At 38.3% G+C, this 17,801-nt stretch overlaps 1 protein-coding gene across 1 annotated transcript; it reads right to left on the bottom strand.

The window, feature by feature from the left end:
- Positions 1-5,493: 5,493 nt before the first annotated feature.
- Positions 5,494-16,106, bottom strand: LOC149298539 (ras and Rab interactor 1-like). The gene is made up of 11 exons (XM_089487309.1): positions 15,964-16,106; positions 14,630-14,713; positions 13,628-13,817; positions 12,799-12,913; positions 11,616-11,688; positions 11,065-11,156; positions 9,909-10,922; positions 7,646-7,951; positions 7,045-7,176; positions 6,712-6,848; positions 5,494-5,802 (listed from the first exon to the last, which is right to left on the bottom strand). The coding sequence occupies exons 1-11, from the start codon at positions 16,104-16,106 to the stop codon at positions 5,494-5,496; spliced, it is 2,595 nt and encodes an 864-aa protein (XP_089343435.1).
- Positions 16,107-17,801: the final 1,695 nt, after the last annotated feature.

The following is a 17,801-nucleotide window of genomic DNA, read 5'->3' as shown; positions in this document are numbered from 1 at the left end:
ACAGTCCATACATTCAAGGGGTCTTCCAAAACTAGAACTGACCTATTAAGACAAACCGATACATTAGGTAAAGATGGCCCTGCTTACAATCTAGAAGAAATGAGGTATGGAGAACCCCGGGCAGGCACCTGGCTCTGTGCTTCCCCAGTAGGCCTCTTTCCTAGGCCTGTGGAATCTGCGACCGCGTCTCAAAGCTCCAGAGCCGCGCAAAGTGGGTTTAACCTGCAACACGTACACACAACTCCTCGAAACCAAGTACCTCATAACCTGTTACCTCTATTGCCAGGAGATAACGGTATAATATAGTCTTCCTTTTGACAGCATGAACTCGGTTTATCTCTGGTGCTGCAGCCATAAAAAAAAAATAGTGACCAGAGGTGATTGTTCCTTAAAGTATGAATTTATATTTAATTTTAAACTTAGTAGTTTAAAATGCATTTTTTCTAAAGTTGGGGTGTCTAACTTATCCCTGTAAACACCACTCTTATGACATCTTCTATCACAATTTGGTCACTTGAAATGTTGCAGGAGCATTTGAAATTACCATACTGACTGTTCCTCTACACCAGCGGGTGTGGGTCGCGACCCCTTTGGGGGTGGAATGACCCTTTCACAGGGGTCGCCTAAGACCATCGGAAAACACATTTTACAATATATAATTGCATAATTGTATGGTTGGGGGTCACCACAACATGAGGAACTGTATTAAAGGGTCACAGCATTAGGAAGATTGAGAACCACTGCTCTATACCAAACTCATCCAACCATGTCTTTATGGACCTTGCTCTGTGCACTGGGGCACATTCATGCTGGAACAGGCAAGGGCTTCCCCAAATTTTTCCCACAAAGTGGAAGCATAGCCTTGTCCAAAATGTGTTGGTACACTGTAGCATTGGCATTACTCTTCATTGGAACCATCACTCCAGATGATGCTTGGCATTTCTTATATTGATCTCCTGCTTGGGTGCTGCTGTTTATCAATGGAAACCCATTTCATGAAGCTCCCGACGCACAGTGCCTGTGCCAGAGTCAATTTGGAACTCAGTAGTAATTGATGCTATAGAGGACAAGAAATGTACATCATTTACAAAATGTACAAATTTTTCTAAAGCACTCAGTGGTCCTGCTCTGGTGAGTGTGCGAGGTCTACCGCTTTATGACCGAGCTGTTACTCCTAGCTGCTTCAAAATGATAGCCCAGTGGACCACGTCATATCTAGCCAAACTGGCTTGTGGCAAAAAGTGGCATCCTATGACAGTGCCATGTTTAAAGTCACTGAGCTCTTCAGTACGGCCCATTCTACTGACAATGTTCATCTATGGAGATGGCTGCCTACGTGATTTTATACACCTGTTAGCAATGGGTAAGGCCGAAACACCTAAACTTGATAATTTGGAGGGTGTCCACATACTTTTGGTTATATAATGTAAAAGTGACCAAATTACCGAAAGCACCTGAAATCCACAATTTCTAATAGGCAATACAGTTGAATAAAGAAAGCCAACATGTTTGAGCAAGCACAAAAGACTCCTATATCTCTATAATAAGACAGACTTGGGTAACTAAGTGAGTAACACAGTATTGCATTGTTTTTAGACGGCTTTAATCGCTTGTTAAAGCTAAATTAACGGCAAACCGCCTGCCTACCTTCAAAGTAAAATACACCATTGAATATAATTGATAACCAGTGTCCCGCCCCAGAGGCAATTTTGCTGGCATTTTGCCCTCACATCTTTGAGCCATTTTACGAGCATTATACCAGGATTCGCCCTTTAGGCTAAAAAAAGAAGGTTTAGTTATAAAGACATACTGTGCATTGTTGTAAATGTCAGGTAATCTAAAAAAAAAAACAAAAAAAAAAAAAACCTGTGGCCTGGTTGTTTAGAGCAGCATGGATATTGTGTTGATCTGGCCCTTCAGGCATTCCTTTTGTTTTGGAACAAATCCAATTTCCAGTATGTTTATGTTTTACAATGAGAAGACTCGGGGTATAAGTAAGGTTAGAATATATTTGTCCCAACCCGTATTTAGTCCAGGACAAATATGTCAATTTTTCCAGAGCTACAGCTGAAAAGGAGAAAATTCTTCATTCTCTCACTCAAGGTCGCCTCGTACTCTCAAATTGATGCCCCAAATGGGGTTTACAAGGAGATTTTTGATATGTAAGATTTACTTCTGAAATAAAACAGTAAACAATTCAATCTTTTGCTTGAAAGACCAAACAAAGAAGGGTTAATGCGTAGTCTGGTATGGAATAAAACTGGTTAACAAACTTTATTTTAGGGAACATCATGTCAGTTGCCCCATCATATGAAAATGATTTAGCCTTTGGAATGGTAGATTCATGAATTTATGCATTAATAATCTGAATATCTACCTTTAAAAAGCAGTATTGATTTGTTTAAGTAGGACTTTGACCAATTCACACATTTTGTCATGTACTGGAGGGCCCCAATCAGTATTCCACACGTGTTTTCAGACTTTTCTACCCAGCTGATTGCAGGATCCACATCATCAGGCTAAGAGCAAAGTCCGTAACTTTCCATTACCCAGAGAAATAGTAACGTTTCATAAAATGGAACTACAAAGACCACAATACCTTGCAAAACCAGGGCCTGGAATGGAAATAAACCTTTGACTCTGAAATATCTGAATGATCCCAGATCAATTGAATAATTGGCCTCATTAATATTCATGATTAATGAGAATTATCCATGAATACAATTTTTAGAAATTGCATCTAGTAAAAAGAAAAGAAAAAAAGTGCTAACAATGTTTTAGATGGTAAATGTGAGATGCAAACAAAAAATGTATTTATGCAACACATTGTGTATTTCTAATATATATAATGCTAATAATATTGAAAATAGAAGAACTAGAAAAACAAATAAGGACTGTAATCCATGAGACATAATAATTTAAGAAAAATAAGGCACCAATGATCTGGTTTATTACTAAACGCAAAGTTATGGGTATGGTACTTTAGAACAATGGATGATCTTAATAGACAAAATATTTTTTTTACATCTCGACTATCATTTGTTGTGGTTGTACAAAAATAGGGATAAAAAATGATTTCTAAAAAATAACCAGCCAGCTAAGAGGTAAAAAAAATCAGGTTTTCTCTTCTTCGGACTTCTGTCGAGCTGGAACTGGGTTCATCTTCTTCCTACTGAGGAACTCTGGAAACCCAACATAATGGAAACAAGCTGCCCAAGTGTTTTCTCTTAATTTACTAAGAAGTTTTGGTCCAAATTTCTTCAGTAGTTCACTAGATATAATTATATTTCTGATGTAATTTGCACAACCTGTGCCTTTAACAAATTTCTCATGAGGGTTTCATGTTAATACAATGTAGACAGAGCAGGGTCTTCCTAGGGTTTTAAGATCCTGAGTATGGAGTTAGAAACAGTGGCAAATTCTAACAGTGGCCAGAAGAGCCAGGGGATGGCAGCCCCTGGTCGCTCAATTTTATTGTTAACAATTGGCCTTAACGTGCCTTAGCTCCCAGTGGGCTGGTTGAGGCGATTAAAGATCTCTCTAGAAGCTGGCCAATTCATACTACAGAGGTCTGTGCAGAACTCCATAATATAATTTACATCTGAACTAATGCTGAGCACCAGTATATGAGTTAGAACACCAAGCAGATTTTTTTTGTAATCACTTTTTGTGTGCATTAGAAGAGAGGAAAAGGAGATTCGGAATCAGGTTCAATAATGATTACCGAGAGACCTAAAGCATGACAAATATTCATGACATGCACATAGTATGGACATGGAACGACTTATTGCAGTGGGGATTTGTTTTACAGAAGTCCAACTGATCTGCTTAGAAGGAAGGGGACATGACCTGTCCAAAGAAAGGGCAGTGGTATCCTTCAGAAATGGGTGAAGGGTGTCCTAGAGCGCTCGTAAAGGCTTTTTAGAGGTGACTTTTTTTAAGCTAGTTATAAATGATAGGAGAGGATACGTACCCCTTTCCCTTTCTGATGAGCAGTTAGAAGAGAGGATGAAAGATCAGGAGGGGAGATATACATCAGCGTATAAGTGGTATTGGAAGCCAAAGGAAGATACTAGTTGTCCAAGCGAAGAAGTGTAGATGGAGATGAGTAGAGGCCCAAGAACTGAGCCCTGAGGAACACCAACAGATAGCTGTCGGGGAAAGGAACAAGTTTCAGCAAAGGAGACGCTAAAAGACAGAGAGGCATGGTTTGATTTCTTCCTTTGTTGGTCAATTTTAATATTAACAAGATACTCTACAAACATGTGACTTCATTTCCATAAGACATGCAATTTATCTTCATTTAACTGAATTCTCTGGTCTTCAGCATTGTCTATCCACTTGATTTTGTGTTGATTGTGAAGCTACCCTGCTGATTGCATGTATGTGCAGCAGGATGTGAATTGTGTAGCATCTGTACTGAGTTATTTTGCACATGATCTCATTTTGATCGTGAAACTACCCAGTGGTCTCCCACAATGTGCAGTATGCTGCAAAATGTATGGTATCTGTATTGTGTCAAAAATGAATGTTTGTTTTTTTAATGGAAAATATTTATCAGGGAAGTGGCGATACATTTACCACTGCATAATTTCATTATGGCGAGCCTCAATTTATGAGGGAATCTTTCATTTTTGTTCATCCGCCACTCACTTTACCTATACCCTGCCTATTAAACTATTTCATTTCCTTTTTGTGCCAATGGGAGCCTGAAAGCATCTCATCCTCAGACAGTCTCACACAAACAAACAGAATGAATCTGACATCTATTTGATTCATAGATCTGTATACTGTACATGTATCTCTACCATACAGTTATATAAACACTAACCACCATATTCTTGGTAACATATTTCTCAATGTATGCAAGTAAACAAAAAGCTATGCTATACATTATATATACAATAACAATACAACGTAAGAGTCCTAAATGGAATCTGACAACCTTAAATACCACAGCTATGCAAATTAGTTGCCTATAGGACCCAACCTACCATGCAGGTAAATAAGGTGGCAGAGCTGGTGGTGCACAATTCAAATAGTGCAGGGCTATATTCATGTATCATATGCACTATTAACACATGTACAGCAAAAGGATATTTGTTCATTTTCTTGTTTCTGCGGTTTTGGTACTGTTGCAAATGCTGGTACTTCAGAGCTCTGGGACCGATCAAGCAATACAACAAACCTATGTTTATTGGGCTCACTGGGAGTATTGAATGACCTTGTTAATCACTTGGCATCCATAGGTTGAGTCTTGGTGTTGGTAAAAATTAAAAGACCTACCCAGAATCGCCGACTTACCCCTAGATTTATTTGGCGCTTTAAGCAGCCATTTTCATTGTAGTCAAATACAGTGGGTAGAACTGGGGCAAAATTCCCATGATGCCCATAAAAAAGTCAGATATTTCAAGCACTGTTGCAAACAATTGAATATTTCTAGTTATTAGTTTATGCGGTTTGATTTTTTTTCTTCATCAAAGTTATGAAATATCATAGGTCCTGTGGCACATCCTTTGTAAGCTCCTCTTCTTTGCAGTCCTTTACACGTTGGTAACAGAAGTAGAAACTGGATCCTGTTTCCTTTAGTTTTGCTTTTATTTCTTGAGGCCGAGAGTCAGGAGAGAGAATTTGTTGATTCTCACCAGAGTGGAGAATAATGACATATTCCTCAGGAACCATAGGCTTAAATTTGATGGCACAGAGATGGCTTAGGTCAGCTACTGTCTGTGAAGGGCGCAGGAGTATGGTCTTAGTAGTGCAGCCATTCATTGGGTCTTGATGAGCAACTCGTAGAAAGTTCTAGAATAAGGAAACATATGGTGTTTAATTACAACAAATTAACACAATAAATACATTGCCTCTATAAAAACCCTACTTTTGCCTGTATAGCTCATCCTCACCCCTTTGCTGATCCTGGCATCGGGGCAGGTCATAGACCAAATGGCACCACTGTTAAGAATACTCTATGATGTCTGTCCCCCAACGTGGGAGCAGAAAGGGGAGAGATTATAGGCCAAAACTGTGTGAATTTTTCATGGGTGTAAGTGATAGTAATAATAAAATATATAATTCAATATATATATATATATATTTCACTATGTGAAATAACAAAAAGGTGCTTCAACAAATGTAAATATCCTAAAATATGTGTGCATATTCAAGTACTGTAAATCTTAAAAGCCTTAAAATGGCACAAAGAGTATGATTAAATTGTAGAAGCAACAAGCTACTTATTGAAGTAAATGTTACAAAATATGCAACCAATTTAATGGTATGAAAGCAGAAAAAGTTAATTGCTGAGCTCATTGTTAAGCTCATAGACTTAATAGTGAAGTTAAAAGTGCTTTCTTCGCCAATCCCTAAATAAATGGCATTGCTGTAATTTAAAGCCAACCTTAGGACATTTTGGATGCATTTAATGTATTATAAAGAGTATTCCAAAGAGGCATGCAATGAGGAAGAGCCATCCAGGGTGGGCAGCCTCCTAGTGATCTGGTTCAAGCTTACGTAAAGTATGGCCCATCATATACAGATGGTCCATGTAGGTGAACATGAGTGAGGAGGTTTTAGCCAGCTAGGCTCATCTCTGAGCCACACACCCTCTCCACAGCAAGCAATTGAAACCTTAGACATTGGGCTCAAGCCTACACTGGCATGACCAGCTATGACATCAATCAAGTAGCAGGCTCAGAATAATATATTTTGTACCTGGAGGTCGTTAAGTGAAGGTAGACCTTGTCTCCGGCGGTGCCATTCTCTTAGAGATAGCCCAGTGTCTTGGGGGTGAGTGTGCAGCGACGACAGAACGGACAAGGCAGCAGACAGGCTAGTAAGGTAGTAGCCTCCTGGTAGTGACAATGATGCACAAAAGAAAACGAATCATAACTATGCAAATTCAACAAGGAGGTAGGAAAACCAGTAAGTATGTGAGATGAAAGCATTATGTATGTATAGGTTATAGTGAAAATAGTTAAGAACTCGTTAAAAAGACAAATATGTTAGAATAAATCGGATTACAGCAGTAAAATATGCGGCTCTTACCTTCCCCCATGAGGGTGTCCTGGGGCAGGAGCTCTGTTGTATAGTGAGTGTGTATCAATAGCTGGGGCATATTACACAGAGCCAGCACATAACACAGGGCAGGGAGGAACTCATCGGCACCACATGCATCATCTATGGGAAACATGAAAATATCAAATATTAATTTATCTTGTCAGGTTTCTGGGATAGTTTGCATTTGAGTCTTTAGACTTTGTTTCTTATATGACTGGACCCCTTCTGTGGTTCTTTTTCTATTAGGTCCCGGTGAGCTTGGTCAAAGTTAGTGTATTTTCTTCAATACTACAAGGCCAATGTGTATTGACTCTGTTTTGTATTCTGCCTGGAAATTTTGGATTTCCTTGCCCTAGATTTTGGATCGGACCCAGACTGGCAACCTTTATGCAACATTGCCATCCACACCAGGTAACTAATATGGATGCCCAAAAATCCAGTTGGTTTTGCAGATTAAAATATTGTCCCACATGAGCACTGGGTCTGCTAATGTATAAGTATACATGGGGCTAGTAGAGTGAACATAATCAAATGTAATATCTGTAAAGCACTCATTGGCAATAAACAGAGCCATTAAAAAACCTCTGACCTTGCAACGAGTCCATGCTCCGGTAAACCCCTCTGCAGGCTTGGAGAAGCAGACGGACCTTGTCACATGGAGAATATTTTTCCTGCATTCTTAGCAGCTTGTGTCGAATCCTCTCCAGGTCTTGAATTGTTGGGGATCCCAAAGAAACACCAAGAAGGGTTGGTCCCCCTCTTTGTACTGCTTGCATGTTTTTACCAAGTCTCTCAAGTTCTCCATTTTCCTCCATTCCTTTTTGGATTTCATTCACAAGGTGAGATTTCAGTGGCTTCAGGATAAGACGGTGAAGTGCCTTCTCAAGAATCCGGTCTACAGAGAAAAAAAGTACTATGTTTATATTCATTTTCTGTATACTTACATCTACATTCTATTTAGCAAAACCTAACTATGCAGTTAAGAACATTGCAATTTATATGAATATCCTTTTCACACAGCATTTGCTTTAATGTAAAAACTGTAGTGACACTATATATTTATTTGAAACCAAATCATTTTCATCCAAAGTAAGACTAGACAGACCTAAAGTGACCAAACCATCAAAAGCTAACTAGCTAATTATGGAATTGAACATTTTACATTTATAATACTATGACGTCTCTAGAGAATCTCTTGGATGCTCTAAAAGAGTCTTGTAATAAAGTGAATAGTAACATTCTGCACAAACTTGTGGAAGTACTTCCAGAGTTAAATCTATCTAAAGGCAAAGGACCACCCTTAATCGAAGGGTTCTCAACACAAATATTCCTTATAATGTTACATCACTATAATACCGTATATCTCTTTTAAAACTTGTCATGGCAGGTATGGTGTTCCTTAGTTTATGCATCATTATTCAAATAGGGTTCTCTAAATTTCTCAGCTTAGAACCCCTCAAAACCCATGACTGTCCGGGTTGAACTTTTCTCTGTGTACCTATGAATAATCAGATGGCACAGTTTGTGTATTATTTATCTGAAAAGGAATAATATGGGTGTCTTCTGCTGATATATATATATATTATATATTATATATATATATATATATATATATATATATATATATATATATATATATATATATAAAATTTTTACAATAGACTCTGTATCAACTTGTATCACACAAACAATTATATATTTCCAGGTCTTTACACACCGTGTAAACATTTACAGTGTAGGGTAGAAAAAGTTTGAACTTGCCCTGCCCTATAAAAAAAAAAAAACAGCTCACAAAGAATGAGTTTGCCCTTCACAGGAAGTATTGCCTGATGTGAACCATGCCTCAAATAAAATAGATCTCTGAAGACCTAAGGTTAACATAGAAACACATATAAATGCTGGTAAGAAGTGTTCAGCTCGTGTTGTCAGCCCATTTCCCTGATGTAAAGACGCAGACTTTAATCGGTCCTTAGTCATGTCTTTTATTCATGGTAGCTTTACGCCTATCCCATGTACGTTTTATGCATGTCCTGCAAAGATGAATGCAAGAGCACAGCACAGAATGCTCAGAGCATCAGCTAAAGACTTACAGGAATGTGTGGAACATGCTAAAACCTCTTTACAAGTCTACAGTACCTCAACAATTAACAGGAATGGTATCAATGAAAGAACAATATGGAGATAGCCACCACTGTCCCAATAAAACATTGCTGCATGTCTGTTCCAAAAAGAGAACCTGGATGTTCCGCAGTGCTAGTGGCATAATATTCTGTGGACAGATGAAACCAAACTTCAGTTTGAGTTGTTTTGGTGGCACACACAACTCTGGAGAAAAAGGCACAACACACAATATCAAAACTATGGTTAAAAGGGCATAATTGTTTGAGACTGCTTTACTGCCTGAATTAAACCAATAGTTTATAGGCCGGTTGTCCGCCAACTGAAGCTCAAAAGAAGTTGGGTGATGCAACAGGACAGGGTCCCAAAGCACGGAAGTAAATCAACAACAGAGTGGTTTGAACAGAAAAAAATATGCCATCTAGGGTGGCCCAATCCCAACCTTAACCTAACTAAGATGCTGCGGTTTGATTTCAAGAGAGTGACATCCCAAGAATATTGCTGCACTGAAAGAGGAATAGTCCAAAATGCTTTCAGACCATTGTGAATGATTGGAATAACGGAGAATGCTTGGTTGAGGTTATTTCTGTAAAGGACACTCAACCAGTTGACAGTTTTTTCTATCCTGCACTGTAAATGTTTACATTGTGTGTTCAATAAAAAGATGACATGTTTTTGTCTGTGTTATTAGTGGAAGCATACATTTTAAGCACCCATATTTGTCTTTGATTTACCTTCATCTTCAGAAGAAAGCACGTGGAGCTCCAACTCTGTGCTTCCCTTAAGTACATTCTTCATTTTGTTCATGAACTCTCTAACCTCTGTTAACGTTTTGTGGGAACCTTCACCGACCTCTGTCTCCTTGTTTTTAGCCACACACCTACTTTCTTCTACATTCCTCAAGAATGCCTTCAGTTCTTTTCCAAACTCATGTGTAACATCCCTCCCCATTTCTTCTATAAACATAAGGATCTTCCTTTCTGGGGACAGAAGAGACAGAAAGGCCCCACTAACGGCTCGAAAAGAGGAACGTCCATTCCTTTTCTTTTTTCTTCTTGTAAGTTGTGGAGAAAATTTCCCCCCATCCTCTGATGTGCCTTCTTCTGCACTGCTGACTGACCCACTATCCTGTTCTTCCAAAGGAGTTACATCGTGTGAATTGTGCTCTCCCATGTCCTTTGGGTCTGGTAATCTTTTGACAGACACAGGGACATTATAGTCCCCCACATCTTTGGGCACTTTTTTTAATCCTAACTCAATGCTTCCTTTGCTAAAGCTCTTCTTAAGTCGTTGTCTAAGGGAAGGCCGAGGTTTTCTATACCCTTGGTCTTCTGGTGCTTCTTTTGTTTGTTCAGACTCTACTTCCTGGGATGCTACTGTAGTCACTACCTCTTCTTCCTCTGCTACTGTCTCCTGGGTAGGAACTGGAGGAGGTGGATCTAGGGGAGGTGAAAGAGAACCAGAGTTTTCTGTTGATACCCTAACCTTAATACTTTTCTGAAAGTGGGAACGTTTGAGAGCCCCAGTGTCCTTGGGTTTAAAGAGAGGATTCAAAAAGAAAAGAGCACCCTCCTTGCTTTCTGTAGAAACCTCATGTGGGCTTCGGGTTTTAAGTGTAGGAAGGAGACTTGGAGTGATTGGATCTGGAAGATCTGGGGGAGTTGGTGTCAAAGGAAGGGCAGATGTAGAGTAAGAACAAGTTGACACTCCAGAAGGATCTCGAGCATTGAGGGATGAGTTCCAGAACTCTGAAGAAAAGTAATATAATAGGGATTATCAATTTAGTAAATAGCCTGTTTGCAATGAGCACAGATCATTTTTACCAATAAATAACAAAAGAAAAGGTAGCTATTGTAAGAAATAACATCAATGTGTCTCTTGCTAACTCACCTAGCCCGAGGTGGGAAATTGCTTCTAACTGCTTTTGTGAAGTCACTTTCTCTATAGCTGCTGGAAGTCGAAGCGCATAAGGAAGAACATCTCTGAAACATGCATAGAAGGAATAACAATTTAGGTGAAGCTGAACAGTTTCGGTGAATGAAGAAAAAATATTTTTTTAATGAACAGAGCTACATAACTAAGGAAGAAGTGAAACTGAAGATTAGAGCTTAAACTGATAGGCATGAAGAGCCTTTACTAAATACAAATTGGTAATTTATTTTTTTAAATACTCTGCATTGGAAGATATATAATTGAAATACTGCTTTATTGTCCTTGCTGCATTCCATTTCACAATATTTGTTGCTGGTTATAGGGGGAATACAGTCATCACATTCATACACTAAAATGAAAAATGTACATTTAAGAGAACATTCTAAATTTATGTTTTATTAATAGTATTAATGTATTAATTACAAAATGTGCAATTATCTTTGCTAAAGATTAGCAAATTTTAAGCGGACCAGACCTTGGGTGAAGTTTATCTTCACCTAACCACTTACTTCTCACTAATGTAATAAGACACCAGTCTTACAAGATCTGGAAATGTTAGTGTTGACTGTTCCAGGTAAACACCTACAGAAAAAACACAAGGTCAGATGGGCTAACAGCAAGATTAGTGGAAAGCCACTGCGACTCCCCATGGTGTCATCAGACGTCACCCAAGCCATTGTGGACCAGGAGTGACACTGACACATCAAACTACTAAATATGTAATACACTTATGAAAACCCTTGTTACATAGCAATATGGATTGATCCCCTCTTCAGGTTTGTCAGGGAAACCCAGAAGAACATGCTTGAGGAAAAAGGGATTGAGCATTTAATCACATTTGGAGGTTAGAAGATCAAACATGAAGGGGAAGTATGAGTGTTACAGCTGGGCAGTGAAGTGTTAAGAGTTTGTGGCTATGCTGCCTGTAACCACTATGACCAGCGCATGTACTTGTTAAACTGTTCTGTGAACCTGTTGTAAAACCTTCTTATGACATTCCCAAGTTTTATAGTTAAGGACTCTAAACATTGTTGTCTGTCCATTGGTGAAAATCAATGTAAAATTGGAATTAGGTCTTCCAAAGCAATGATTTTTGTAGGAAATTCTGCTAAACTACCAATTATATAAATCTATGTGACACACATTTTTTTATATGCTAATACACTTTCAGATATGGCATTGGTCCTCTTCTTTGCTAAATTAGGATTATATCTGTCCATAGCTGCATTATAAAACAGACACAAAAGCGTCAAGTGTCCAATCTGGATTTAAAAATAAAAAAAAAAGCCACAAGGTGGCACTGCAGCTGAACATATTGCCTTTTAGGTCAATTTACTAACTTGACTGTGTTAACTACTGGCATGTCAAGTGAATTGTCATAGTCAACATTCAAGTCAGTCAGTCAAGTCAACAGGCTGGCCCGTTCTGTTGGGTTTATTTTTTCTCATATTGGAACCATTGAATATGAATGCCTCATATTGATTAGCAACTCGACTTATGATGAATGTGAATAGGCAGTTGACTGAGCTGGCAGTCAGTGTGAACCAATGTTGAGTTAATAGACAAATTGATCAGTTTCAGCCAATTAATTTGAGCTGGCCTGACCCGTTTGATTTTATATTTCACAAAACTGTAATTTAAGTCAACAGACTGACATAAAAGAGAAGTTATTTTGTTATAAGCTTTTTCTACCTGCAGAACTCTCATGTATGTTAGTTTGATGCACAAAACTTGGTCCGCGGTCATCCGATAATCGCACACATAAAACCATTCGCTGCCGAGTGCTAGACTTTCGCACCAGGAATGTCTGCAGGAGAGATTTACATATAATAATGCCAAATTAAGTATACATTTGATAACTGTTATTTGTCCAAGTTGCTGTATCCCTTGGTGACACTGGCTTAACAAGCAGTTTTTGTAGATCAGTGCTTTTCAACCTTGGAAATGCCCAATACCACCAATAATGGCAAAGCCGGATAATGATAACACTGTTGCAGCAAATCAAATGCAATATTTCATCAACTATCTTTAAAATATTTAATCCCAACTAGGATGCAGCCATGTCTTTGTGTACCTTCCATGGGGTTTCTAAGCAAGCCTCCTGCTTGTTGAACAGAAGTGGTGGCCAAGGTACACAGAACTTTTTGCTAAGTTTGCAGGTCGTTTTTTTTTTTTCTTACTGCCTTGGAAAAAGTTTGCAACCCACTAGTGCTAATAATACTCCAGTCTTCTGTCTAGTGTTTTTTTTAGTAATATTCCAGGCCCAGTATACATGTTGGAGTTTGGTCCCCACATTACAGAGGTAGCCATTCAACATCTCAGACCTTCTACACGCAGACTCAACAAAAGTGGTTGGGCACCCCACTGCAGTTTGCTACCTATGCCAACAATGATGGTGCTGTTTGTAGCACTATATGACTACCATAATAAGCTGTTGAAGAAACTCAATTGAATTTCCATGGTATAGATATGACACCCAATCCAAACGTCTGTCTATGCTTTCAAAATGCCCAACACTCACCCCTGGTGGCTCTCTCTGTAGTATATGAAGGGCAGTAGCTGAGTTGACCCTTGGGTGGAACCACACTGTTTGAGTGAGGAGAAGCCGGTCAGTGATGCCAATGGAGGTAGGTGAACCCCTTGGGGATGGGGAACAGGAGGACTCTTTATGTGGATAATCGTACACAGGTTCAGGTTCCACTATATTGTTGCTACAAGAGAGAAACAATACATTGTGATAAGTATGGATGATCTATAAAAACCAGCTGGTGCCGCGACACTTCTTTCAGTAGCACAGTCTTGTAAAATGCTCCCAATCCTCCCATGCTCTGGAAAAATTGTGGAGGACTTGCCCCCCCCCCCCATTTCCAGTGTAATGCATGCAACAATTATACAACAATAGTGAATAAGCTGCATTGCATAATAATAAAAAGTATAAACAAATTAACAGTGAACATGCTTATTCTACCTACTAAGCAAATATCGTGGGCTCGTTACTTAAATGGAGAGTGATGTAAGCTCTACATTTTTCCGGCAATTGGATAACAGCTCTGACTGCAATTCTTGAGGTTTCTTGTGTTCTTAGCTCTTGAGACAGACTAACTGTGCTTTCTCGTTTAACTATTAAATTAGCTTAATGAATGTTACCCATATTCTACATAACAGCTGCATTTAGGGCAGTTTCTGACATGTTCTATACAGCGTACATAGTAGAGATTTTGAATAGAAGATGTAGAGGGAATTCACTAAATGATGTTGATGGAAGAGATTCATCTAAGGATTAATCGATTTCCTTCCCTGTCATATATAAAGCTCTTACTACAAATAGGTCAATAATGGGAATAACGTTGGAAAAAGTGACACAGATCAAGTTAGCACCTATTTTACGCATACAAACTATATATGTAAACAAGTTCTGTATGTATGTATGTATGTATGTATGTATGTATATATATATATATATATATATATATATATATATATATATACTGAACAATATACAGAAGACAAACAAAATACATACCCTCCAGTACAATGGTCAGATACAGTCTCCATTCCAGTAATTTCAGTTCCGTTTTTAATGTAGCCTTTGTACAAGGCGCTTAATCTGAATTTAGGGACAGGATTATAGGATCATGCTGCAATAAAACGCAGACAGATTATCGGTTAGATCAAAGAACCATTCATGTTCTGTAACGAGCCCCCACATAACTTTATTACAGTTATTTTGCGATACTTGTATGCTACGGTTTATTGGTAATTTGGAGTTAATGTGCTGCTCCTGTCTGCATTGTGCATTTAGACTGTAAATTGAAGGCAATTGAAGGCAATTGTTCATATGCATTACGGCGTATATGTAACATACTGTACATTTACGTAATTGGTAAGATCTGTAGTATAATGGTTCCATTATAATAGATATATGGACGTATAGATGGATATGTTTTAAAATCTACAAGCTATATAAAGTTACTGAATAGAACTCTATGCAGATCTCTTGTGTTATTTCTACTGGACTTGTATTGTGGGATTTCAGATGTTCCTGTTAATGTGCTTCCTTCTACAACGTTTCTGTAAAACACGCATCTCTGGGGAACAAGATGCCATTACATGTTCTACTATGTATGTAAAGGTGATGCATGTATTGCATACAACATACAGTATATATAGATGGCAAGCAATGCAGTACAGTACACTATGCTACACTATATACATATAAAGTGTGTGTGTGTGTATATGTATGTGTGTATGTGTGTGTGTGTATATGTATATATGTATGTATGTATGTATATATATATATATAATATACACTGCTGCTCCGAAGTTTGGGGTCACTTAAAATTGTCCATTGTGTCCATTAAAATAACATAAGATCAGAAATACAGCACAGAAGGTGTTAATGTTGTAAATGATTACTGTAGCTGGAAACGGCTGATTTTAAATAGAATATCTCCATAGTTGTGCAGAGGCCCTTTATCACTCCCATCACTCCTGTGTTATAGTGTCACGTTGTGTTCGTTAATCCAAGTTTAAGTTTAAAAAGGCTAATTGATCATTTGAAAACTCTTCTGCAATTGTGTTACAGCTAGAAAGTGACTTTGAACGGTAGTGTGTATATGTATGTATGTATGTATGTATATATATATATATATGTACGTGTGTGTATATCCATTGCATATATAAAATTACAAAAACTCCAAGCCCTGCAGGTAAGGCAACAGATGTGTTACATATGCTACCGTATACCTGTCGTCATCTTAACATATGAATATATATACCGTAAGTCGTGCAGGTGAGTTTATTAAACAGAAGTACCAAAACACAATAATAATAATAATAAGAGTATATTATACATACCTTCTTCTCCACCGGGATCCACTGAGTCCGGAACCTCTCTTTCTTTCTTTCTTTCTTTCTTTTTCCCCACCCCGGAGGGTGTTCCCAGGGTGACTAACCCTTAGAGTGTTGCAAGGTGCATACGCAGCTCCTTGCTCACTCATGATTTCCATGAATATTTTCTCCAATTCCCTCCTCCCTTTTTTTTCTCTCTCTCTCTTTAACTTTCTTGCACATTTACCCTGCACAGACTTGTGAAATACAGACAGCTAGAGATTCCAGTGGGTGGGGGAGAGATAGAAGTAAGAGCGAGGAAAAAGAGGAGAGTCTTTTTTTTCCTGATTGTTGTCATTATGTAACAATAAACCAATAAGGTGACAACATAAATGTACTTGTACTTGGGGGGGTACGTTGAGGGAATGCATGTTTGTGCTCGCTGTACACGGCATCTGTGTGCGTAAGGCCTCAAAAAGTCCACGTTCGACAAAATTCCATGTTCTGTACATGCTGCATTTTGTTAAATCTGCACACCAGCGAATACGAATCGGGCATGCCCAAACACTATTTTCTTCAATCGAGATTCTTTATTCTAAAAAAATAAACTTTGCACGTTATAGAATTTGAACCTTAATCAGGAGTTTTTATATAATACTTTTTAAGTGCTGATTATTTTTTTTTTTTATAAATTGATCATTAAAAAAATGAATGCTTTTTGATGGCATATTGTGAAAATTAGCTATTATAATTCTCAATGGTGCCCATAGTAGTTCCCATTGAAAATATCCTTAAAGCGCCGCTCTGAATAACTTTTTTTTTTCTTGAATATTGCTCGTTTGTCATGCTTGGAACCATCATCTGTCAGACAGCTACCTTAGTAGATACGTCTAGACTGGAGGCTTCTATGGGACCTCATTCACTTATAATAATAAAACAGTCAAAATACAGACAAAAAGTATTGTTTCCCAACTGGAAATCCAATATAATGTACTGAAGGGCTTCTTATTCTGATGGGTCAGCACACGCTGCAAAGCCAACAGGAATCCTGAATTAGCAACTACATGTATTATTATTAATACTATTAGTGGATGAGGGAGGTACAAGCACATTATGACTGGGTTTTGTTCCGCATTTCCTATAAAGTTTGTTTGGTCCGCAGATCTGGAGGTTGCCATTGTAGGCACCAAGCTAATTTCTATGGTATTGAAGTCCTGCCTATGAATTGTTTTTAGCTGTTTATTGTAGACCAAGAAAGCAAATATAAACCCATGCCACAATTAAGACATTGTGTTTTGAGAATAATTGTTGAATCAAAACAACTTAAATGTTGGACCCATTTTTCCACCAATCATACAATGATTTACATCTTAGAACTGTAAATCGGGATCCTCCCCCAAAAAAGTCTACCCAGGTTTAAGTTTGGGGTCAGTACAGTCAAGGCAAGACTGAAGGCAAGGCAAGGAGGATTGAACCAGCGACCCCACATGTGGCAGACAGTAAGCCTAAACTTAAGGCCACCAGGTGGTTGTACTAACTGCCTCCACATTTGATGCATGCCTACTCCTGACTCACTTGAACACACTCCAAACCCTTCCATATACATACAGCGTATAACACTATATTTACACAAGAATATACACATACAATGACTATAACTCTATATACTTGCACACATCCACTCTAACAAACACCAAACACATACACACAGCCATAATATACAAATAGAAACAGGAGTTATGGGGGTTGTAAGGTTGTTACACATAACCTTTAAATCAACTGGTGGCTGGACTCTCTTATGGACATAGCATTATTTCCCCATGGGAGGTGGCCAAATTTCTCTGGTATACTGGTAGCCCTTGAGT

This window comes from Sceloporus occidentalis, unplaced genomic scaffold (assembly GCF_023333645.1).
Source record: "Sceloporus occidentalis isolate IW3139 unplaced genomic scaffold, rSceOcc1.0.p SCAF_32, whole genome shotgun sequence".
Taxonomy (NCBI): domain Eukaryota; kingdom Metazoa; phylum Chordata; class Lepidosauria; order Squamata; family Phrynosomatidae; genus Sceloporus; species Sceloporus occidentalis.
The sequence above is the reverse complement of the archived record's forward strand: the minus strand, read 5'-3'. Positions and strand labels throughout refer to the sequence as shown.